This window comes from Scyliorhinus torazame, chromosome 18 (assembly GCF_047496885.1).
Source record: "Scyliorhinus torazame isolate Kashiwa2021f chromosome 18, sScyTor2.1, whole genome shotgun sequence".
Taxonomy (NCBI): Eukaryota; Metazoa; Chordata; class Chondrichthyes; order Carcharhiniformes; family Scyliorhinidae; genus Scyliorhinus; species Scyliorhinus torazame.
In genome coordinates, this window is record NC_092724.1 from 120,831,462 (window position 1) to 120,850,399 (window position 18,938).

Here is an 18,938-nt window from a genome sequence, read left to right on the forward strand (position 1 = left end):
AATGTCCCTTATGAAGAATTTAGGCCGGGATTCTCCGTTGCGAGTCCGCCCCGCTACACCTGCTCGCAAGGCAGTCAAATATCCCATTCACTGCCAGCAGGAGCGGAGAATCCCGCTGCCGTGAACAGACGGAGAATCCCGCCCATAATATTTGATTACCATCCAAATGGATCAATCAAATTTTTTAAAACTGATGGCACACGAGCATAATTCTCATAAACAGCTTTATTCCTGAGATGAATTTAAAATGCTCAATATATTTAAATATTTCTATACCAACCTGACAACATCCTTATATATTCTCTTAGGATCCTTGTCCAGACAAACAACCATGGATTTTCCACATCTATCATGGACTTCAATCTTTATGTGAGATGTTTTGATCTTGATGTTCTCTGTCTGCAAGGAACAAGTTGCGCATTAGTTTAGTTGCGGAAAAACTAAAACTTCTTGTCAAATTATAAAATTATAAATTCTTAAAAGGATTGGTTAGATCATGAGAGAATAATGCCAAAGCCAATAATTTGTTTTACTAACATCATCAGTTCTGGATTGATAATTATGCTGAATAACGTGTTCTGGGGGGAATTTCAACACCTACCCCTCTAAGGTGTGTGGGTTTGGGTTGGGAGATTAAAAATCAGATTCCCAACCGCAACTGAACTCCGGCCCGTCCTACTTCCAATTTTAATGGTGATGGGGTGGACATTATAATCAAAGGGTGACTTGTGGAAAAAACATTTCTATTCAGCGCGTGGTTACAATCTGTACCGCACTGTCTGAAGAGGTGGTGGAGCCAGATTCAATCACAGTTTTCAAAAGAGAATTGAATAAATGACTGAAAAGGTTTGTACATCCACGGGGAAGAGGTGGAGGAGTGGAACTAGTTAAATAGTTCTTTCGGGGAGAGTCTGCTTGGGCTTGACAGGTTAAATGGCCACCCTCTGTGCTGTAGTTATTGTATGATCCCATGAGACTGGCTTCAAATACAGCACAATTTCAAATTTAACTCCAGTTGGTAAAGTTTTCCAGGCCATGGCAAATCCGACAGGTAAAGGAAGGCAAGGATAGCTGGATACAGGAGGTATCTTTCCGCACCAGCTGGAACCCGGTGTACATGTCTCGCCAAACCCCCACCACTCCTGCCCCCAATGATTGAACTTTCACCCAACCCCTGCCTCTCCTCCAATCTTCCCCCACCCCCACTAAAAAAAAAGAAACAAACGAAGTGTAGCCACACTTCGTTCTCTAACGATGTCTTTCGCAGCAGTAGCGAACGATTCAATTCTTGGTGACTTCTCAAGCCACATATTTAATTCTAGAGATCGCAACAGGGAGAGGGGTAATGAAGAAAGGATTCCGAGGGATAGAGATGTTGGGCATGATAATTTGACTGTCATCTGCTAGATCTTTGACTCCAAAGATTCAAATGTCTTGGAATTCTCTCAGAACTTGAAAATGGGATTAGAATAATCTATCATTGTCAGGGCTCCATAGAATTGAGTCAAATCTGGAACAAAGATACAGGCCATTTTGGTCCATGCTGATATTTAAACTTACACAAGTTTCCTCCTGTTCGAATCACATCGTCCCTATCTCACTATTCTACCCCCCTCGCAATACCAACTGGAAGCATTGTTCACATTCTCACCATCATGTAAAGACATTCTTCCTACATTCTTTGATTTTTTTAGGGACTGCCTTATGCTTCCTTGTTTGAACTACAATTGGGAGCGTCTCCACATTATGGAACATCATCATTTTAAAGCCAATCGTTCCTGCTAGTTGCATCGTCTCAATTCTGGTAACAGTCTCGTAAATATTTTCTACATTTTGTCCAGTTAATATCGTTTTTGCAACATGCACAAGAGTTTGTTGCCTATCCCTATTTTAAAAAATTCTTTCATGCCACCCATTCCGAAAACTGTACCGGGCATATGACTCTCAGATCCTGCAGGTGCCGAAACTCTGTGTTGATCTTCATCAGCAAAGCAGGCCTCGCCGTGAAATATCGGGGCTGAACATCAGGATCCACATAGATATGAGCTATGGCCCCCTTTATTCTACCCACATCCTCCTGGAACACCAGGGTATATACCTAGCATGGTTTATAGGCTTCTGATGCCCATCCGAAAAACATGTTGCCAGTCAAAATGCGGGACTCATAACCAGTTGCACCCCAACAAATTTGGTGCTGGTCCCTGAAGCATAACCAACAGACGTCGAACCAATTGCTGCTCCTGCGTTACCGGAGTCACGGTGGTCCCCATGAATCTTAAAGGCTCCCTAATGTAGGTCGCCAATCTTGCCTTGATATTACGAAGCGTCAGTGACATGGTCCCTGTACAAAACCACCAAAATGTACGGAGATCCACAATGGAGGCGGCTGCACTAATTTCTATATCCATTGTCATCGGATGCCCCTTGACCAGTGGCATGACCCAGATCGGTGCAACCTTTGGAGCCATGACACGGTTCAGTTGCGTCAGCCAGTCTTCCTCCTCATCCGGGGTGCCCGCTGTCATGATATCCACATTAACATATCATGGTGAAATCACACACACACACTGATGGACAGGTAGCTGGACCAACCAACACACACACAACATCGCACCCAATCACCAGTGAGAGCACACGCACTATAAACAGGGAACACCACAGTTCCCACTCATTCTACCAGGAGATAGCTCAGAGCTCACAGCGTGCCACTCAGACATACACCATGTGCTGAGTGCCTCTCTGAGATAGTGCTAGGGCTGGGTCCACAGGTTAGCTGGTGAAGTATGAACCACAGCCAGAAGTTAATAGTTATTATTGTACAGAATAATAAAACAGAGTTGTACCATCTACAACCGTGTTGGTTCGTTTGTGTATCGGAACGCCCAACACGACACCCACGTGCAAGGCCCTAGTTAGCGGTGATCTGGGAGGTTGTTGAGGATGGCGTTCTCTGCATCGAACCTGGCCACGCTGATTGTCACGAGTTCTCCGCCCACACAGTTGTCAATACGGTCAGCTCTCCCCATCGTCCTTGGGGGAGATATTCCACTGGTCAGCAGTTGTGCCTGAGAGTAGACCCCGCTGTCGAACTGCCTCTGAGACTGCTCCAATTGGGCAAGTCTTGCCAGACTGGCATCGCCCCGTGATGCAGAAGGAGTTTGAAAAGAAGGGCGGGCTAAAATGTGGCCTTGGACCTTGGACCATGGTCCTTGGATTCCTGCAGCTCCTTATTCCGCGTGTTCTTGCGATAATGATCTCAATGTCACGCTTCAAATCCAGGGTGGGTTCCGCCAATAGCTTCCTCTGCATGGCCGCATTGTTAATACCACACACACAAGCCGGTCCCGCAACATCTCCGAGAGGGGCAGCCCAAACTCACAGTGTTCAGCCCGATGTCTTATGCGGGTCAAGAAGTCCATGGCTGATTCGCCAGGAGACCACTATTAAAACAATACCGTTCCATAATTACAGAGAGTGTGGGGTCATAGTGTTCCAAAACCATAGTGACCAGCTCATCAAAGGATTTAGAGTCCGGTGCAGCTGGATAAGTCAGACTATGATCCCACACATCTGGGCCCAGCAGGCGGTCAGGAAGAGGATCGTCTGACAGTCTTCCTCCAAAATCTGGTTTGCCTGGAAAAAATATCTCTTGGGCTCCGCATACTGGTTCCGATCTTCCAGGCCTGTGTCAAATGCATCCAATTTTCTGAAAAACGGCATCTTAAATCGTTACGACGTTACGTCCCAAACAGCAACTTCCAGCAGTCAGGCGGTTCTATGAACGAGTCTGGAGTTTATTTTAATCCTCGTCGCCAGTTTAGTATCTTGAGGAAGCGGCGAAGATTGAACATAAATTTATTTTTTGTTTTATTTTTTAAAAATTTAGAGTACCCAATTAGTTTTTTCCAATTTAGGGGCAATTTAGCATGGCCAATCCACCTAGCCTGCACATCTTTGTGTTGTGGGGGCGAAACCCACGCAAACACGGGGAGAATGTGCAAACTCCACACGGACAGTGACCCAGAACCGGGATCGAACCTGGGACCTCGGCGCCGTGAGACAGCAATGCTAACCACTGTGGCACCGTGCTGCTCTATGAATTTATTTTAACTATGTATAATGTTTTGCGTGAAGCAGCATCTCGCTCCCAGTACAATCCTTGCTGGGAGGACTAGTCTGTCTCGGCCTTGCTTTGGGCCAGCAGTACCTAACCAGCCCCAGGTGTGTGGCCTCCGCCTCCTATCTGGAAAGCCCGCACACCACCAGTCCCACAGAAAGATCAATGATGGTTTCCCCATGGTCCTCGTGGTGGTCATGACAGTCCCATTGCTATTTATGGAACATAGATAACACAAAATATCTGCACAACTTTCCTACATAACTAGTCAATACACTCCAAAAAGCCAGTCATTATGTGAAAAGCTTTTCACGTTTTTTTGACAGATCTACTGTTGCACAACAGTTTACACTTACCAAAGGTATTTTTCCATATACTTTGTTCGTTACCTCGGCGATATTTACATTCAGGCAAACAAGATCTGCAGAACAGAAGTGCATTATATTCAGAGATTATTAAATTAAATGAAGATATACAATATTTTATGGCTGTACATTAGTGAAACTCAGTTATATCACTATTTTATACAATCTTCCATTCATCCTACATTCTTTAGACAATTTTTTTTGCTAATTTCCAATTTACGTCACAATGTAACTGGTCAAGTATTGGTTTTCTTGTACAAAAGTCAATGGCTGCTATCATATCACTGAAGTAATAAAAAACAAATTGGCTCCAACTCAGCCTAACCATCAAGACCAGGATTTTCCAGTGTCTTCGTGGTGGGACCGGCTATGGGAAATTCAGCAGCCCAGCCAAAGATCCATTGACTTTTGGCGGAACTGGACGATCCCGGTGGCGGGCGAGGCCGGATATTCCGGCCCTAAGTTTGGCAGCATTGATACTGGCCAATCATTACGACAATTTGATGATTAGCTCGGTAATTCAATCAATCTTGAGATATCCACGACTGTAATGTTATCTTTAACTAATCATTATCTTAGTTCAAAAAATATATTTTTGTTGCAAAGAGTTTTTCATTATTACAAAATTATTCTACATTCATCGGCAAATATATACAGACACAGTACAAGAATGACACGTTCCAGCCATTATCAACCCCACTACCCCCAACTCTTACCCCAACAACTAATAACAGAGAAAACGTGAACTACTAACTAATGACATCCCCCCTAACAACCGACAGTGACCAACTCTCGGAAAAAAGAAATTAAAGGCTGCCATGTTGAGTAAAGCCCATCTAACCGACCCTCTTAAGGGTATACCTGACCTTTTCATGATATAGGAAATCCATTAGATCACCCAGCCATGCCGAGTCCATTGGGGGAACTCCATCCCAGCAGGACCCGCCTCCGGGCTATCAGTGAGACAAAGGAAAGGACATCCACCTTCACCCTTGTCTGCAGCACCAGTGAGTCAGAGACCCTGAAAATGGCCACTAGCGGTCAAGGCTCCAGTTCGATACCAAGAATCTCTAACATGGTGTTAAAGAGGGGGACCCAACAGCTAATGAACATGGCCAGATTATATGGGAATAATTTTCCGGTCCACAAGAACACCGTTTACATCTATCTTCACTCCCCAAAAAAAACCCACTCATCGTAGTCCTAGTCAGATGCGGTCTATACACCACCTTGAACTGAATCAAGATGATCCTAGCACATGAGGAGGTGGAGTTGATCCTATGCAGAGCCTCACTCCACACCCCTCCCTCAAAATCTAGACCCAGCTCCCCCTCCCACCTCCTCCTCATGTCGTCCAATGAAAAAAAATGAAAATTGCTTATTGTCACAAGTAGGCTTCAAATGAAGTTACTGTGAAAAGCCCCTAGTCGCCACATTCCAGCGCCTGTTCGGGGAGGCTGGTACGGGAATTGAACGCGCTGCTGGCCTGCCATGGTCTGCTTGCAAAGCCAGCGATTTAGCCCAGTGAGCTAAACAGCCCCTAAGATGGGGCTTGCTCCGCAGACAGTATCTGACCGTAGATGTTGGAAATCGTTCCTTCACCCACTTCGGCCAGAGATCCTGTTCATGAGGGAAGTCGAGGGTGCCAAAGGAAACAACGAGATCTCCTTACCCTGGAAATCACGCACCTGGAAATACCTAAATAAATTAGACCTCGGAAGTTGGAATTTATCCACCAGATCTTCAAATCCAGCAAACCTACCATCCACAAGCATGTCCTAAACCTCTCCAGCCCCTCCTCCCCCAGGACCTAAACCAAGTCCAAATTCATTGGCGCGAAGCAGTGGCTCCTACAGATAGGGGCCGACAGTGACAAGAAGCCATTGAAGCCGCGCTTAAAATGCTGCCTAAACTGTCTCCAAATCCTCATCATTGACACCATTGATGTAAATTGCGCAGGAGAAAACGGAAGCGAGAAAGACCCTCAAACAAGAACCACGACATTTGCCACAATATGGAATTCGCCTTAAGCCACCCCAGCACCTTTTCAACATTGGCAGCCCAGTGATAGAATAACTAATTATGTAGGCTAAGCCTTATGTAGGCTAACGTCTTACAATACCTTGGGGTCTTGCCCACCCAAATGAAAGAAGTTATCAACTTATTGACTCCAGCAAAGAATGACTTGAGAAGAAAGATGGGGAGGCATTGAAAAATAAATAAAAACCTTGGAAGGACATTCACTTTAATCGTCTGAACCTTGCCCGCCAAGGTCAGGGGTGGTTTTGCCACCTCTGCAAATCAGTTCTAACCCCACTCACCAGACTAGCATAATGAAGTGAGGCCCAATCATGGGCCATCTGGATTCCCAGATAACGAAAGCTAAATCTGGCTAAATCTCCAGATCGGCTCCTCTCCCTGGGGGGTTGACCAGAATATATTTGCTCTTGTCCATAATCAACTTATACCCCGAGATGAAGTACTCAGTATCTTCATTATCTCATCCATCGTGGAGACTGAGTCCATGATATAAAGAAGCAAATCATCTGCTTTCGAGGACACCCTAAGCTCTCTCCTTCCCTCTTCCATTCCCTGGAAGAGCTCAATGCAATAGCCAGTGATTCGATTGCCAAAGCAAACAGAAGTGGAGACAGTGGCAGCCCTGCCTTGTAGCCCTACCAAATGAAAGTAGCCTGAGCTCAAGTCATTTATACAGACATGAGCGGTGTGAACCCTGTACAACAAAGGATCCAAGATATGGGGCGGGATTCTCTGGTCCGCCAGCCGCGTTTCCTGGGCGGCTCCCCCTCACTGGCAGCGGGATTCTTCATTCCTGCCACCTGTCAATGGAATTTCCCATTGTGGCCATCTCACGCTGTTGGGAAACCCGCGGTTGTGGGTGCGCTGCCGACCCACGCCGAATCCTGCCAGCGGAGAATTCAACCTATGAGCTTTGGTCTGAAACCGAACTTCCCCAGAATCTCAAATACGTACCCCACTCAATCCTATCAAATGCTTTTACGGTGTCCAATGAAACAATCGCCTCCGATTCAGGCGCTAAAGAGGGAGACAGGACAATATTCAACGATTGCCGTATAGTGGCCAACAGCTGCTGACCTTTAACAAAACCCGTGTGTCCCTCCGAAATCACCCCTGGAAGGCAGAGCTCCAACTGCATTGCCAACAACTTAGCATCCACATTTAGCAACAAAATCGGCCGATACAACCCACACTCTGTAGGGTCCATATCCTTCTTCATAATCATGGAGATGGAAGCCTGCGCCAGTGTAGCTGACAATATCCCCGGACCAAGAAATTGTTCAACATATCCAATATCAGTGGAATCAACTGCCTGCAAACTTCTATAAAATTCAATGGGAATCCCATCCCATTGAATGGGACTCATGTAGTGTTGGAAGCGTAGATGGAGCAGAATTTGTAAGCAGCATCCAGGAGAGTTTTTTTTAGAGCAGTATGTAAATAGTGCAACTCGGGAAGGGGCCATACTGGACCTGGTATTGGGGAATGATCCCAGCCAGGTGGTTGAAGTTTCAGTCGGTGATTACTTTGGGAATAGCAATCACAATTCCGTAAGTTTTAGAATACTCATGGACAAAGACGATTGGATTGGATTGGATTGGATTTGTTTATTGTCACGTGTACCGAGGTACAGTGAAAAGTATTTTTCTGCAAGCAGCTCAACAGATCATTAAATACATGGGAAGACAAGGGAATAAAAGAAAATACATAATAGGGCAACACCAACATATACAATGTAACTACATATGCACTGGCATCGGATGAAGCATACAGGAGTGTAGTGTTAACAAGGTCAGTCCATAAGAGGGTAATTTAGGAGTCTGGTGAGTGGGGAAGAAGCTGTTTTTGAGTCTGTTCGTGCGTGTTCTCAGACTTCTGTATCTCCTGCCTGATGGAAGAAGTTGGAAGAGTGAGTAAGCCGGGTGGGAGGGATCTTTGATTATACTGCCTGCTTTCCCCAGGCAGCGGGAGGTGTAGAAGGAGTCAATGGATGGGAGGCAGGTTTGTGTGATGGACTGGGCGATGTTCATGACTCTCTGCAGTTTCTTGCGGTCCTGGGCCGAGCAGTTGGCATACCAGGCTGTGATGCAGCCAGATAGGATGCTTTCTATGGTGCATCTGTAAAAGTTGATAAGGGTTAATGTGGACATGCCGAATTTCCTTAGTTTCCTGAGGAACTATAGGCCCTGTTGTGCTTTCTTAGTGGTAGAGTCGACGTGGGTGGACCAGGACAGATTTTTGGAAATGTGCACCCCATGGAATTTGATACTGCTAACCATCTCCACCTTGGCCCCGTTGATGCTGACAGGGATGTGTACAGTACTTTGCTTCCTGAAGTCAATGACCAGCTCTTTAGTTTTGCTGGCATTGAGGGAGAGATTGTTGTCGCCACACCACTCCACTAGATTCTCTATCTCCCGCCTGTATTCTGACTCGTCGTTATTCGAGATCCGGCCCACTATGGTCGTATCGTCAGCAAACTTGTAGATGGAGTTGGAGCCAAGTTTTGCCATGCAGTCGTGTGTGTACAGGGAGTAGAGTAGGGGGCTAAGTACGCAGCCTTGCGGGGCCCCGGTGTTGAGGACTATTGTGGAGGAGGTGTTGTTGTTCATTTTTACTGATGTGGTCTGTTGGTCAGAAAATCGAGGATCCAGTTGCAGAGTGGGGAGCCAAGTCCTAGGTTTTGGAGCTTTGATATGAGCTTGGCTGGGATTATGGTGTTGAAGGCGGAGCTGTAGTCAATAAATAGGAGTCTGAGGTAGGAGTCCTTGTTTTCGAGATGCTCTCCGGATGAGTGTAGGGCCAGGGAAATGGCGTCTGATGTGGACCGGTTGCAGCGGTATGCGAATTGCAGTGGATCAAGGCATTCTGGGAATATGGAGGTGATGCGCTTCATGATTAACCTCACGAAGTACTTCATTACGACTGAAGTCAGGGCCACTGGACAGTAGTCATTGAGGCACGTTGCCTGGTTCTTCTTTGGTACGGGTATGATGGTGGTCTTCTTGAAGCAGGTGGGGATCTCGGAGTGGAGCAGGGACAGATTAAAGATGTCCGTGAATACCTCCGCCAGCTGGTCCGCGCAGGCTCTGAGTGCATGACCAGGGATCCCGTCCGGGCCCGTCGCCTTCCGAGGGTTCACTTTCAGGAAGGCCGATCTGACTTCGGAAGCTGTGATGGTGGGTATGGGTGAATTATGGGCTGCTGGGGCATTCAACAGCGGATTGTTGGTTACCTGCTCGAACCGAGCATAGAATGCATTGAGTTCATCGAGAAGGGGTGCGCTGCTGCCAGAGATACTGTTCGGCTTCGCTTTGTAGCCCGTTATGTTGTTTAGTCCTTGCCACAACTGCCAAGAGTCTGTCTGTGACTCTATCTTGGTTTGATATTCTCTCTTGGCATCTCGGATGGCTTTGCGGAGGTCGTACCTGGATTTCTTGTATAGGTCAGGGTCGTCTGACTTGAACGCCTCAGACCTGTCCTTCAGTAGGGAGTCAATCTCGCCATTGAGCCATGGTTTCCGGTTGGGGAACGTACATACTGCTTTCTTTGGCACACAGTCGTCCACACATTTGCTGATGAAGTTTGTGATGGTGGTGGCATACTCATTTAAGTTGGTCACTGAGTTCTTAAATATGGACCAGTCCACTGACTCTAAGCAGTCACATAAGAGCTCTTCTGTCTCCTCGGACCAGCACTGCACAACCTTCTTAGCTGGATTCTCCCGCTTGTGTTTCTGCCTGTATGCCGGGAGAAGGAGCACCGTCTTATGGTCTGATTTCCCAAAGTGCGGTCGGGGGATGGAACGGTAGGCGCCCTTGATTTTTGAGTAGCAGTGATCAAGATTTTTGAGTAGCAGTGGTCAAGAGTGTTGTCGCTCCTGGTGGGACAGGAAGTGTGTTGGAATTTTGGCAGTACACCCTTGAGGTTGGCCTTGTTGAAGTCTCCGGCCACGATGAGCAAGGCTCCGGTGTTCAGTTTTGTAATTGTTTATAACTGAGTAGTTTGTCCAGGGCCTTCCTCACTTCTGCCTGGGGTGGGATGTAGACCGCTGTGATAATGGCTGAAGTGAACTCACGTGGAAGATAATATGGGCGGCACTTCACAGTCAGGTATTCCACGTCCGGGGAGCAGTAGGTCGCCAGGGTCGCCACATCCAAGCACCAGGAGGAGTTGATGAGGAGACAAACCCCTCCACCCTTCGCTTTGCCTGATGGTGCCGTGCGGTCCGCCCGGTGAATTGAGAAGCCTTCAGGTTGTATGGCACAGTCCGGTGAGGCAGGTGTGAGCCATGTCTCTGTGAAACAGAGCACACAGCAGTCATTTCCTTCCCTCTGAGAGGTAAGTCTGGTGTTAAGTTCATCCAGCTTGTTTTCGATCGCTTGGACGTTTGCCAGGAGTATGCTGGGGAGAGGTGTCTTGAAACCGCGTTGCTTCAGTCTAACCTGCAGACCGCCGCGTTTCCCTCGCTTGCTCGGTCGGCGGCTGCTGCTGGATGATCCTGGGATCCGATGGGAGATATCAGCCCTTGTGGAAGTTAGGTGGTTGCGTCTGGCGGGGTCCAGGGCGCTGGCGGGGACCAGGACGCTGTTTACGTATCTGGGGTAGCATCTGGCAGGGTCCCGGGCACTGGTTGAGGTAGAGGGGTTGCTTGGGGGGCATGTTTGCGATCCGGATGGGTCCTGGCGTTCTGCGGGCACGGGAATACTTTGCAGCGCGTTTGGATCCTCGCGCGGGGTTTCCGCCGTTTCGGGGGTTCTGGGTCGTGGGCAGGGGCTTCCTGAGGCAGATTGGGCTGGGACCCGTGGTCTGTTCCCTTCCATTGGCGCACCTGGGATCGGATCTTGAAGTAGGCCCGGTCGGGCCTCAGGGTGGTCCTAAAGGAAGAGTGCTAAATTGGGGAAAGGTCAAGTATAACAAAATTCAGCAGGAGCTAGGGAATGTGGATTGGGAGCAGCTGTTTAAGGGTAAATCCACATTTGAAATGTGGGAGTCTTTTAAGAACAGGTTGATTAGAGTGCAGGACAGACATGTCCCTGTGAAAATGAGGGATAGAAATGGCAAGATTAGGGAACCATGGATGACGGGTGGAATTGTGAGACTAGCTAAGATGAAAAAGGAAGCATACATAAGATCTAGGCGACGTAAAACTGATGAAGCTTTGGAGGAATATCAGGAAAGTAGGACAAATCTCAAACGCGCAATAAAGAGGGCTAAAAGGGGTCATGAAATATCTTTGGCTAACAGGGTTAAGGAAAATCCCAAAGCCTTTTATTTGTATATAAGGAGCAAGAGGGTAATTAGAGAAAGGATTGGCCCATTCAAAGACAAAAGAGGGAATTTATGCGTGGAGTCAGAGGAAATGGGCGAGATTCTTAATGAGTACTTTGCATCGGTATTCACCAAGGAGAGGGACATGACGGATGTTGAGGCTAAGGATGGATGTTTAAATACTCTAGGTCAAGTCGGCATAAGGAAGGGGGACGTTTTGGGTATTCTAAAAGGCATTAAGGTGGACAAGTCCCCAGGTCCGGGTGGGATCTATCCTAGGTTACTGAGGGAAGCGAGGGACGAAATAGCTGGGGCCTTAACAGTTATCTTTGCAACATCCTTGAACACGGGTGAGGGCCCGGAGGACTGGAGAATTGCTTACGTTGTCCCTTTGTTTAAGAAAGGTAGCAGGGATAATCCAGGGAATTATAGACCTGTGAGCTTGACGTCAGTGGTAGGCAAGTTGTTGGAGAAGATACTGAGGGATAGGATCGATTCATATTTGGAAGAAAATAGACTTATCAGTCATCGGCAGCATGGTTTTGTGCAGGGAAGGTCATGTCTTACAAACCTAATAGAATTCTTTGAGGAAGTGACAAAGTTAATTGATGAGGGAAGGGCTGTAGATGTCATATACATGGACTTCAGTAAGGCGTTTGATAAAGTTTCCCATGGCAGGTTGATGGAAAAAGTGAAGTCGTATGGGGTTCAGGGTGTACTAGCTAGATGGATAAAGAACTGGCTGGGCAATAGGCACAGAGAGTAGTGGTGGAAGGGAGTGTCTCAAAATGGAGAAAGGTGACTAGTGGTGTTCCACAGGGATTCGTGCTCGGACCACTGTTGTTTGTGATATACCTAAATGATCTGGATGAAGGTATAGGTGGTCTGATTAGCAAGTTTGCAGATGATACTAAGATTGGTGGAGTTGCAGATAGCGAGGACGACTGTCAGAGAATACAGCAAAATATAGATAGATTGGAGAGTTGGGCAGAGAAATGGCAGATGGAGTTCAATCCAGGCAAATGCGAATTGATGCATTTTGGAAGATTTAATTCAAGAGCGGACTATACGGTCAATGGAAGAGTCCTGGGGAAAATTGATGTACAGAGAGATCTGGGAGTTCAGGTCCATTGTACCCTGAATGTGGCAACGTAGGTCGATAGAGTGGTCAAGAAGGAATACAGCATGCTTGCCTTCATCAGACGGGGTATTGAGTACAAGAGTCGGCAGGTCATGTTACAGTTGTATAGGACTTTGGTTAGGCCACATTTGGAATACTGTGTGCAGTTCTGGTCGCCACATTACCAGAAGGATGTGGATGCTTTAGAGAGGGTGCAGAGGAGGTTCATCAGGATGTTGCCTGGTATGGAGGGTGCTAGCTATGAAGAAAGGTTGAGTAGATTAGGATTGTTTTCGTTGGAAAGACGGAGGTTGAGGGGGGACCTGATTGAGGTCGACAAAATTATGAGAGGTATGGACAGGGTGGATAGCAACAAGCTTTTTCCAAGAGTGGGGATGTCAATTACAAGGGGTCACGGTTTCAAGGTGAGAGGGGGAAAGTTTAAGGGAGATGTGCGTGGAAAGTATTTTACACAGAGGGTGGTGGGTGTCTGGAATGCTTTGCCAGCGGAGGTGGTAGAGGTGGGCACGATAGCATCATTTAAGATGCATCTAGACAGATATATGAACGGACGGGGAACAGAGGGAAGTAGATCCTTGGAAAATAGAAGGCAGGTTTGGATAAAGGATCTGGATCGGTGCAGGCTGAGAGGGCCGAAGGGCCTGTTCCTGTGCTGTAATTTTCTTTGTTCTTTGTTCATCCAGGCCGGGTGCTTTACCCAACTGCATGGAACCAATACACTTCATAACCTCCTCCAGACCCACTGTGGATTCTAACTCCTCCCTTCTTTGCCTGTCCACCTCCGGGAAAGACAATCCTTCCAAAAACTGCATCTTGTGCAATCTCTCCCTTGGGGGCTCCAATCTGTACAGTCATTGATAAAACTCTTCGAATGCGCCATTCGCCTTCGCTGGGGCGAACACCAACCCGTCACCCGAGTCCCAAACCTGTACAATCTCCTGGGAGGCTGCCTGCCACGTCAAATGCTGCGCTAAAAGGTGACTGGCCTGCTCCCAGTGTTTGTAAAATGTCCCCCTCGAGCGTCGCAGTGGGCCCACCTGTTTCCAGTAGCTCGAATTCCATCTGCAATTTCTTCCTACTTGTCAGCAACTCCAGTGTAGGGGCAGGCAATCGAGTACTGGCAGTCCACCTCTAGGATGGAGTCCACCAGCCTCAGCCACTCACCCTCTCAGATCGATTCTTAAGTGACTTATAAGAAATTATCGCTCCCCTAATGACCACCTTGAGGGCCCCCCACAATGTAGTAAGGGAGATACAGTCATCTTGTTGAACGTAATGTGCTCCCAATGGTGGAGGATATCCACTCACAGAACCTTTTATCTGCCAACAGCCCTGTGTCCAGTCTCCAACGTAGGCGCTGAGAGAGACCCAGCTCAGGCACTAAATCCACAAAACGTGGAGCATGATTTGAAATGACACTTGCCGAGTACCCCGCCTTCTTCACCCCATGATCTGACATGACAATTGCCAAGTACCCTGCCCTCATCCCCCCAAGAAGAAGGGACCTGCCCAGCGCAAAAAGTTAATCCGAGACTAGACCTGGGACTGGATTCTCTGCTATGGGGACACATTCGGTTGGAAGGATTTTAGAGATTCAGTGACAAAAATAACTACAAGCTTTAAACTGATAGATTTGATTTGTTGGATGTTCTGTGGGCAACACGGTGGCGCAGTGGTTAGCACTGCTGCCACACAGCGCCAGTGACCCGAGTTCAATTCTGTCCTCGGATGACTGTCCATGTGGAGCTTGCACGTTCTCCCAGTGTCTGCATGGGTTTCCTCCGGATGCTCCGGTTTCCTTCCACAGTCCAAAGATGTGCAGGTTAGGTGGATTGGCCATGTTAAATTGCCCTTAGTGTCCAAGAATGTGTAGGTTAAGTGAGGTTATGGGAGGGGGGGGCGGGGAGAGATTGGGCTGAGGTAGGATGCTCTTTCTGAGGGCTGGCAGGGACCTGAAGGGGCCGAATGATCTCCTTCTGCACTGTCGGGATTCTATGGAAATAGTTTCAGACACTTTTCTTGAACAGTTGTTAAATTGCCGAGAATCAACTCCTCTGCCAATGCGCTGGTGAGTTTCTTCCAGTCATTTTTACATCACATAATGTTTGTTCAAGAGAAGGAATAGAAGAGAACGGAGAACATCTCGATTCCAGGCTTGTTGCTGTTGAACAGCATGTGACACCATAGGAACGGAGTTAGAAGAGGAGATCATAATATTTAAATGAGCCAACACTAAAGTCAAATAACCACAAACATGAGAGACACCAGGGTTTTAAATACATACTATACACAACCAGCACAAAGAACCCCAAGAAACTGAACTGTAAACATGGCTGCAGAGAATGGATTCTTATCATACCTTCCGTCTCATTTGAAGGAATCGCTTTCATCATTAAACCAGTGCAACGATTTGTAAACCATCTGGTATTTTTCCTGTTGCTCAATGCAATCTGTGGTAACAATAAATAGAAAATGTTGGACCCGTTGGTTATTGTGAATTTGGATATGTTCAACCAGCAACAAAGACTACGGTCTGGTGTTAACCCATGTTAGTGGGTAGGTTTTTTATTAACAAACAATTTTATTGAGGTATTTTTTGGCATTGTAAACAGTTACAGATTACAGAAATATGCAAACATCAACAGAAAACCAACACTTCAACCAAACCATAATGCACATACCCGCTCCTCTCCCATAGACACTATTTATCCCTCCTACTCTACTCTAATATCCCCCCTCCCCTTGCTGACGTTCACTCTCCCGCAAAGAAGTCGATGAATGGTTGCCACCTTCGGGCGAACCCCAATACAGGTCCCCTCAAGGCGAACTTGATTTTTTTCCATACCCAGAAAATTTGACAAGTCCGAAAGCCATAAGAACATAAGAACTAGGAACAGGAGTAGGCTATCTGGCCCCTCGAGCCTGCTCCGCCATTTAATGAGATCATGGCTGATCTTTGTGGACTCAGCTCCACTCTCCATAGTTCGGTCTTCGGGGGTTTTGAGTCCCTCCATGCCAGCAGTATTCGCCGCCGGGCTATCAGGGAAGCAAAGGCCAGAACATCTGCCTCTTTCTCCCCCTGGACTCCCGGGTCTTCCGAAACCCCGAAAATTGCCACCCCTGGACTCATCACCACCCTTGTTTTTAGCTCCCGGGACATGACATCCGCAAATCCCTCCCAGTACCCCCTAAGCTTAGGACATGCCCAAAACATGTGAACATGGTTCGCTGGTCCTCCCGCGCATCTAGCGCATTTGTCCTCTACCTCAAAAAATTTGCTCATCCGAGCCACCGTCATGTGGGCCCGGTGAACGACCTTAAACTGAATCAGGCTGAGCCTGGCACATGTTGCGGTTCAGTTTACCCTACTCAGGGCTTCCGCCCATACCCTGGCCTCCATCTCCCCGCCGAGCTCCTCCTCCCATTTGAGTTTCAGTTCCTCCGTCTGGGACTCTTCCCCCTTCATGAGCACCTTGTAAATATCAGAGACTCTACCCTCTCCTCCTTCTCCTCTAGAGACTATTCTGTCCTGGATCCCCCCTGAAACCACAGTGTGTTTGATGGGATGGGCACGTCCCATATCGCTACAAGATATTGCTCAAGCCGAATGCCACCCCAGTCATCCATGCACCACGCCGGGTGCCGGCTCCCCTCAAGGATCGTCTGAAAACGCAGCTACGAGAGCTCCAAGACCAGGGCATCATCTCAAAGGTCACGGAACCCACTGACTGGGTCAGCTCCATGGTCTGCATCAAGAAACTCTCTGGCGAACTCCGCATTTGCATTGATCCCAAAGACCTGAATCGCAACATCATGCAAGAGCATTACCCGATCCCGAAGCGTGAAGAATTGACCTGTGAGATGGCTCATGCCAAATTCTTTACCAAGCTGGACGCCTCCCGTGGCTTCTGGCAAATTCAGCTGGACGAGTCCAGTTGGAAGATGTGCACGTTTAACACTCCGTTCGGCAGGTATTGCTACAAACGCAGACCTTTTGGTATCACGTCAGCTTCCAAAGTATTTCATCGCATAATGGAGCAAATGATGGAGGGCATCGAGGGGGTGCAAGTCTAAGTGGACGACATGATCATCTGGTCCACGACGCCCGAGGATCACATTGCTCGCCTCAAACAGGTTTTCCAGAGGATTCATGAAAATAGCCTCCAGCTCGACAGGGCCAAATGCTCGTTTGGGTGGTCCACAAGTTTTTAGGTGACCACATTTCACAGCAGGGTGTGCAACCTGACAAGGTGCTGGCAATCAATGCCATGAAGACACCAGGGGACAAAAAGGCGGTCCTCCACTTCCTCGGGATGGTAAATTTTCTTGGAAAATTCATTCCCAACATGGCATCCCACACCATGGCCCTCCGGCACCTCGTTAAAAAGTCGACAGTGTTCCAGTGGCTTCCCGCACAACAAGCGGAGTGGCTTGAGCTGAAGGCTAAGCTCACCACAGCTCTAGTACTGGCGTTCTTTGACCCAACCAAGGATATCAAGATACCCACAGACTCAAGCCAGGACAGCATTGGGGCGGTGCTCCTCCGGAAAGACGACTCCTCGTCCTGGGCTCCAGTGGCATATGCCTCCAGGGCCATGGCTCCGACTGAACAACAGTATGCCCAGATCGAAAAGGAGTGTCTGGGTCTCCTGACAGGAATAGTCAAGTTTCATGACTATGTATACGGTCTGCCGAAGTTCACGGTGGAAACAGACCACAGGCCTTTAGTCCACATAATCCAGAAGGATTTAAATGACACCTCGGCTGCAGCAAATTCTTCTTCGTCTCCGCCAATATGATTTCAAACTCATCTATACACTGGGCAAGGAGCTGATCGTCACGGATGCCCTATCCCGATCCATCACCATGCCGTGTGAACCGGGCGACTTCATTCGCCACATCGAGGCACAGGTGCAGTTGTGTGCCAGCAACCTCCCAGCCACTGATGAACGAGTTGTCCAGATACGCGAAGAAACTGCCAAAGATCCTCTACTGCAGTGCGTGATGCGGCACCTTGCCCATGGCTGGCAAAAGGAGCAGTGCCCCCAGCTCTTCAACCTTAAGGACGAGTTAACGGTTGTCATGGGGATCCTTCTTAAACTAGATAGAATCGTCATTCCCCAAAGCATGCAAACCATGGTGCTCAGACAGATCCATGAGGGTCACCTTGGGGTCAAAAAATGTTGACGCAGAGCTCAGCAGGCAGTCTACTGGCCTGGCATCAGCCAGGACATTGCCAACACGGTCCTCAACTGCACATGCCAGAAGTTTCAACCAGCTCAGCCCAAGGAAACACTGCAACAGCACAAGATCGTGACTTCTCCATGGTCCAAGGTGGGGATAGACCTCTTTCACGCAAATGGGCGTAATTACGTGCTCTTGGTGAGTACTTCTCCAGCTACCCGGAAGTGGTGAAACTGTCGGACCTCACGTCCAAGTCAGTGATTAAAGCCTGCAAAGAGACGTTTGCCAGGCACGGGATACCACTCACAGTAATGAGTGACAACGGCCCATGTTTCTACAGCCAAGAGTGGTCCAACTTTGCACGATCCTACCACTTCACTCACATCACATCCAGTCCCCATTACCCGCAATCAAACAGGAAGGCCGAAGGGGTCCATATTGTCAAGAGGTTGCTGTGCAAGGCTGCAGACTCAGCCTCGGACTTCAACCTGGCGCTGTTGGCATACAGGGCAACCCCTCTGTCGACTGGTTTGTCCCCGGCGCAGCTGCACATGAACCTCAACCTGAGGACGACTGTTCCAGCCATCCATGTTCTAGACCTTGACCGCCTCACGGTGCTGCAGAAAGTGCAGTGATCCAGGGGCCAGCAGAAGATCACGTATTATGCTCATGCCAAGGATCTACCTGCGCTGGCTCCAGACGATGTCGTTCGTGTCCAGTTGCCTGAGGGAGGTTGGTCAGCCCCAGCTATTGTCGTCAGGCAGGCTGCCCCCAGGTCTTTCGTTGTCCAAACGGCTGATGACTCCATTCTACTGCGCAA

General features: G+C 48.1%; 1 protein-coding gene across 3 annotated transcripts in view; it reads right to left on the bottom strand.

Annotated features, from left to right (window-relative positions):
* The window catches only part of LOC140395474 (phosphoinositide 3-kinase regulatory subunit 6-like), a 174,523-nt gene that overhangs the window by 2,466 nt on the left and 153,119 nt on the right, over positions 1-18,938 (bottom strand). For all 3 annotated transcript variants that reach the window (XM_072483260.1, XM_072483262.1, XM_072483261.1), the window contains exons 18-20: positions 15,294-15,384; positions 4,474-4,538; positions 281-399 (exon numbers count right to left, since the gene is read on the bottom strand). In XM_072483260.1, the coding sequence (XP_072339361.1) occupies positions 281-399; positions 4,474-4,538; positions 15,294-15,384 (275 nt within the window). The remainder of the gene's footprint in view (positions 1-280; positions 400-4,473; positions 4,539-15,293; positions 15,385-18,938) is intronic.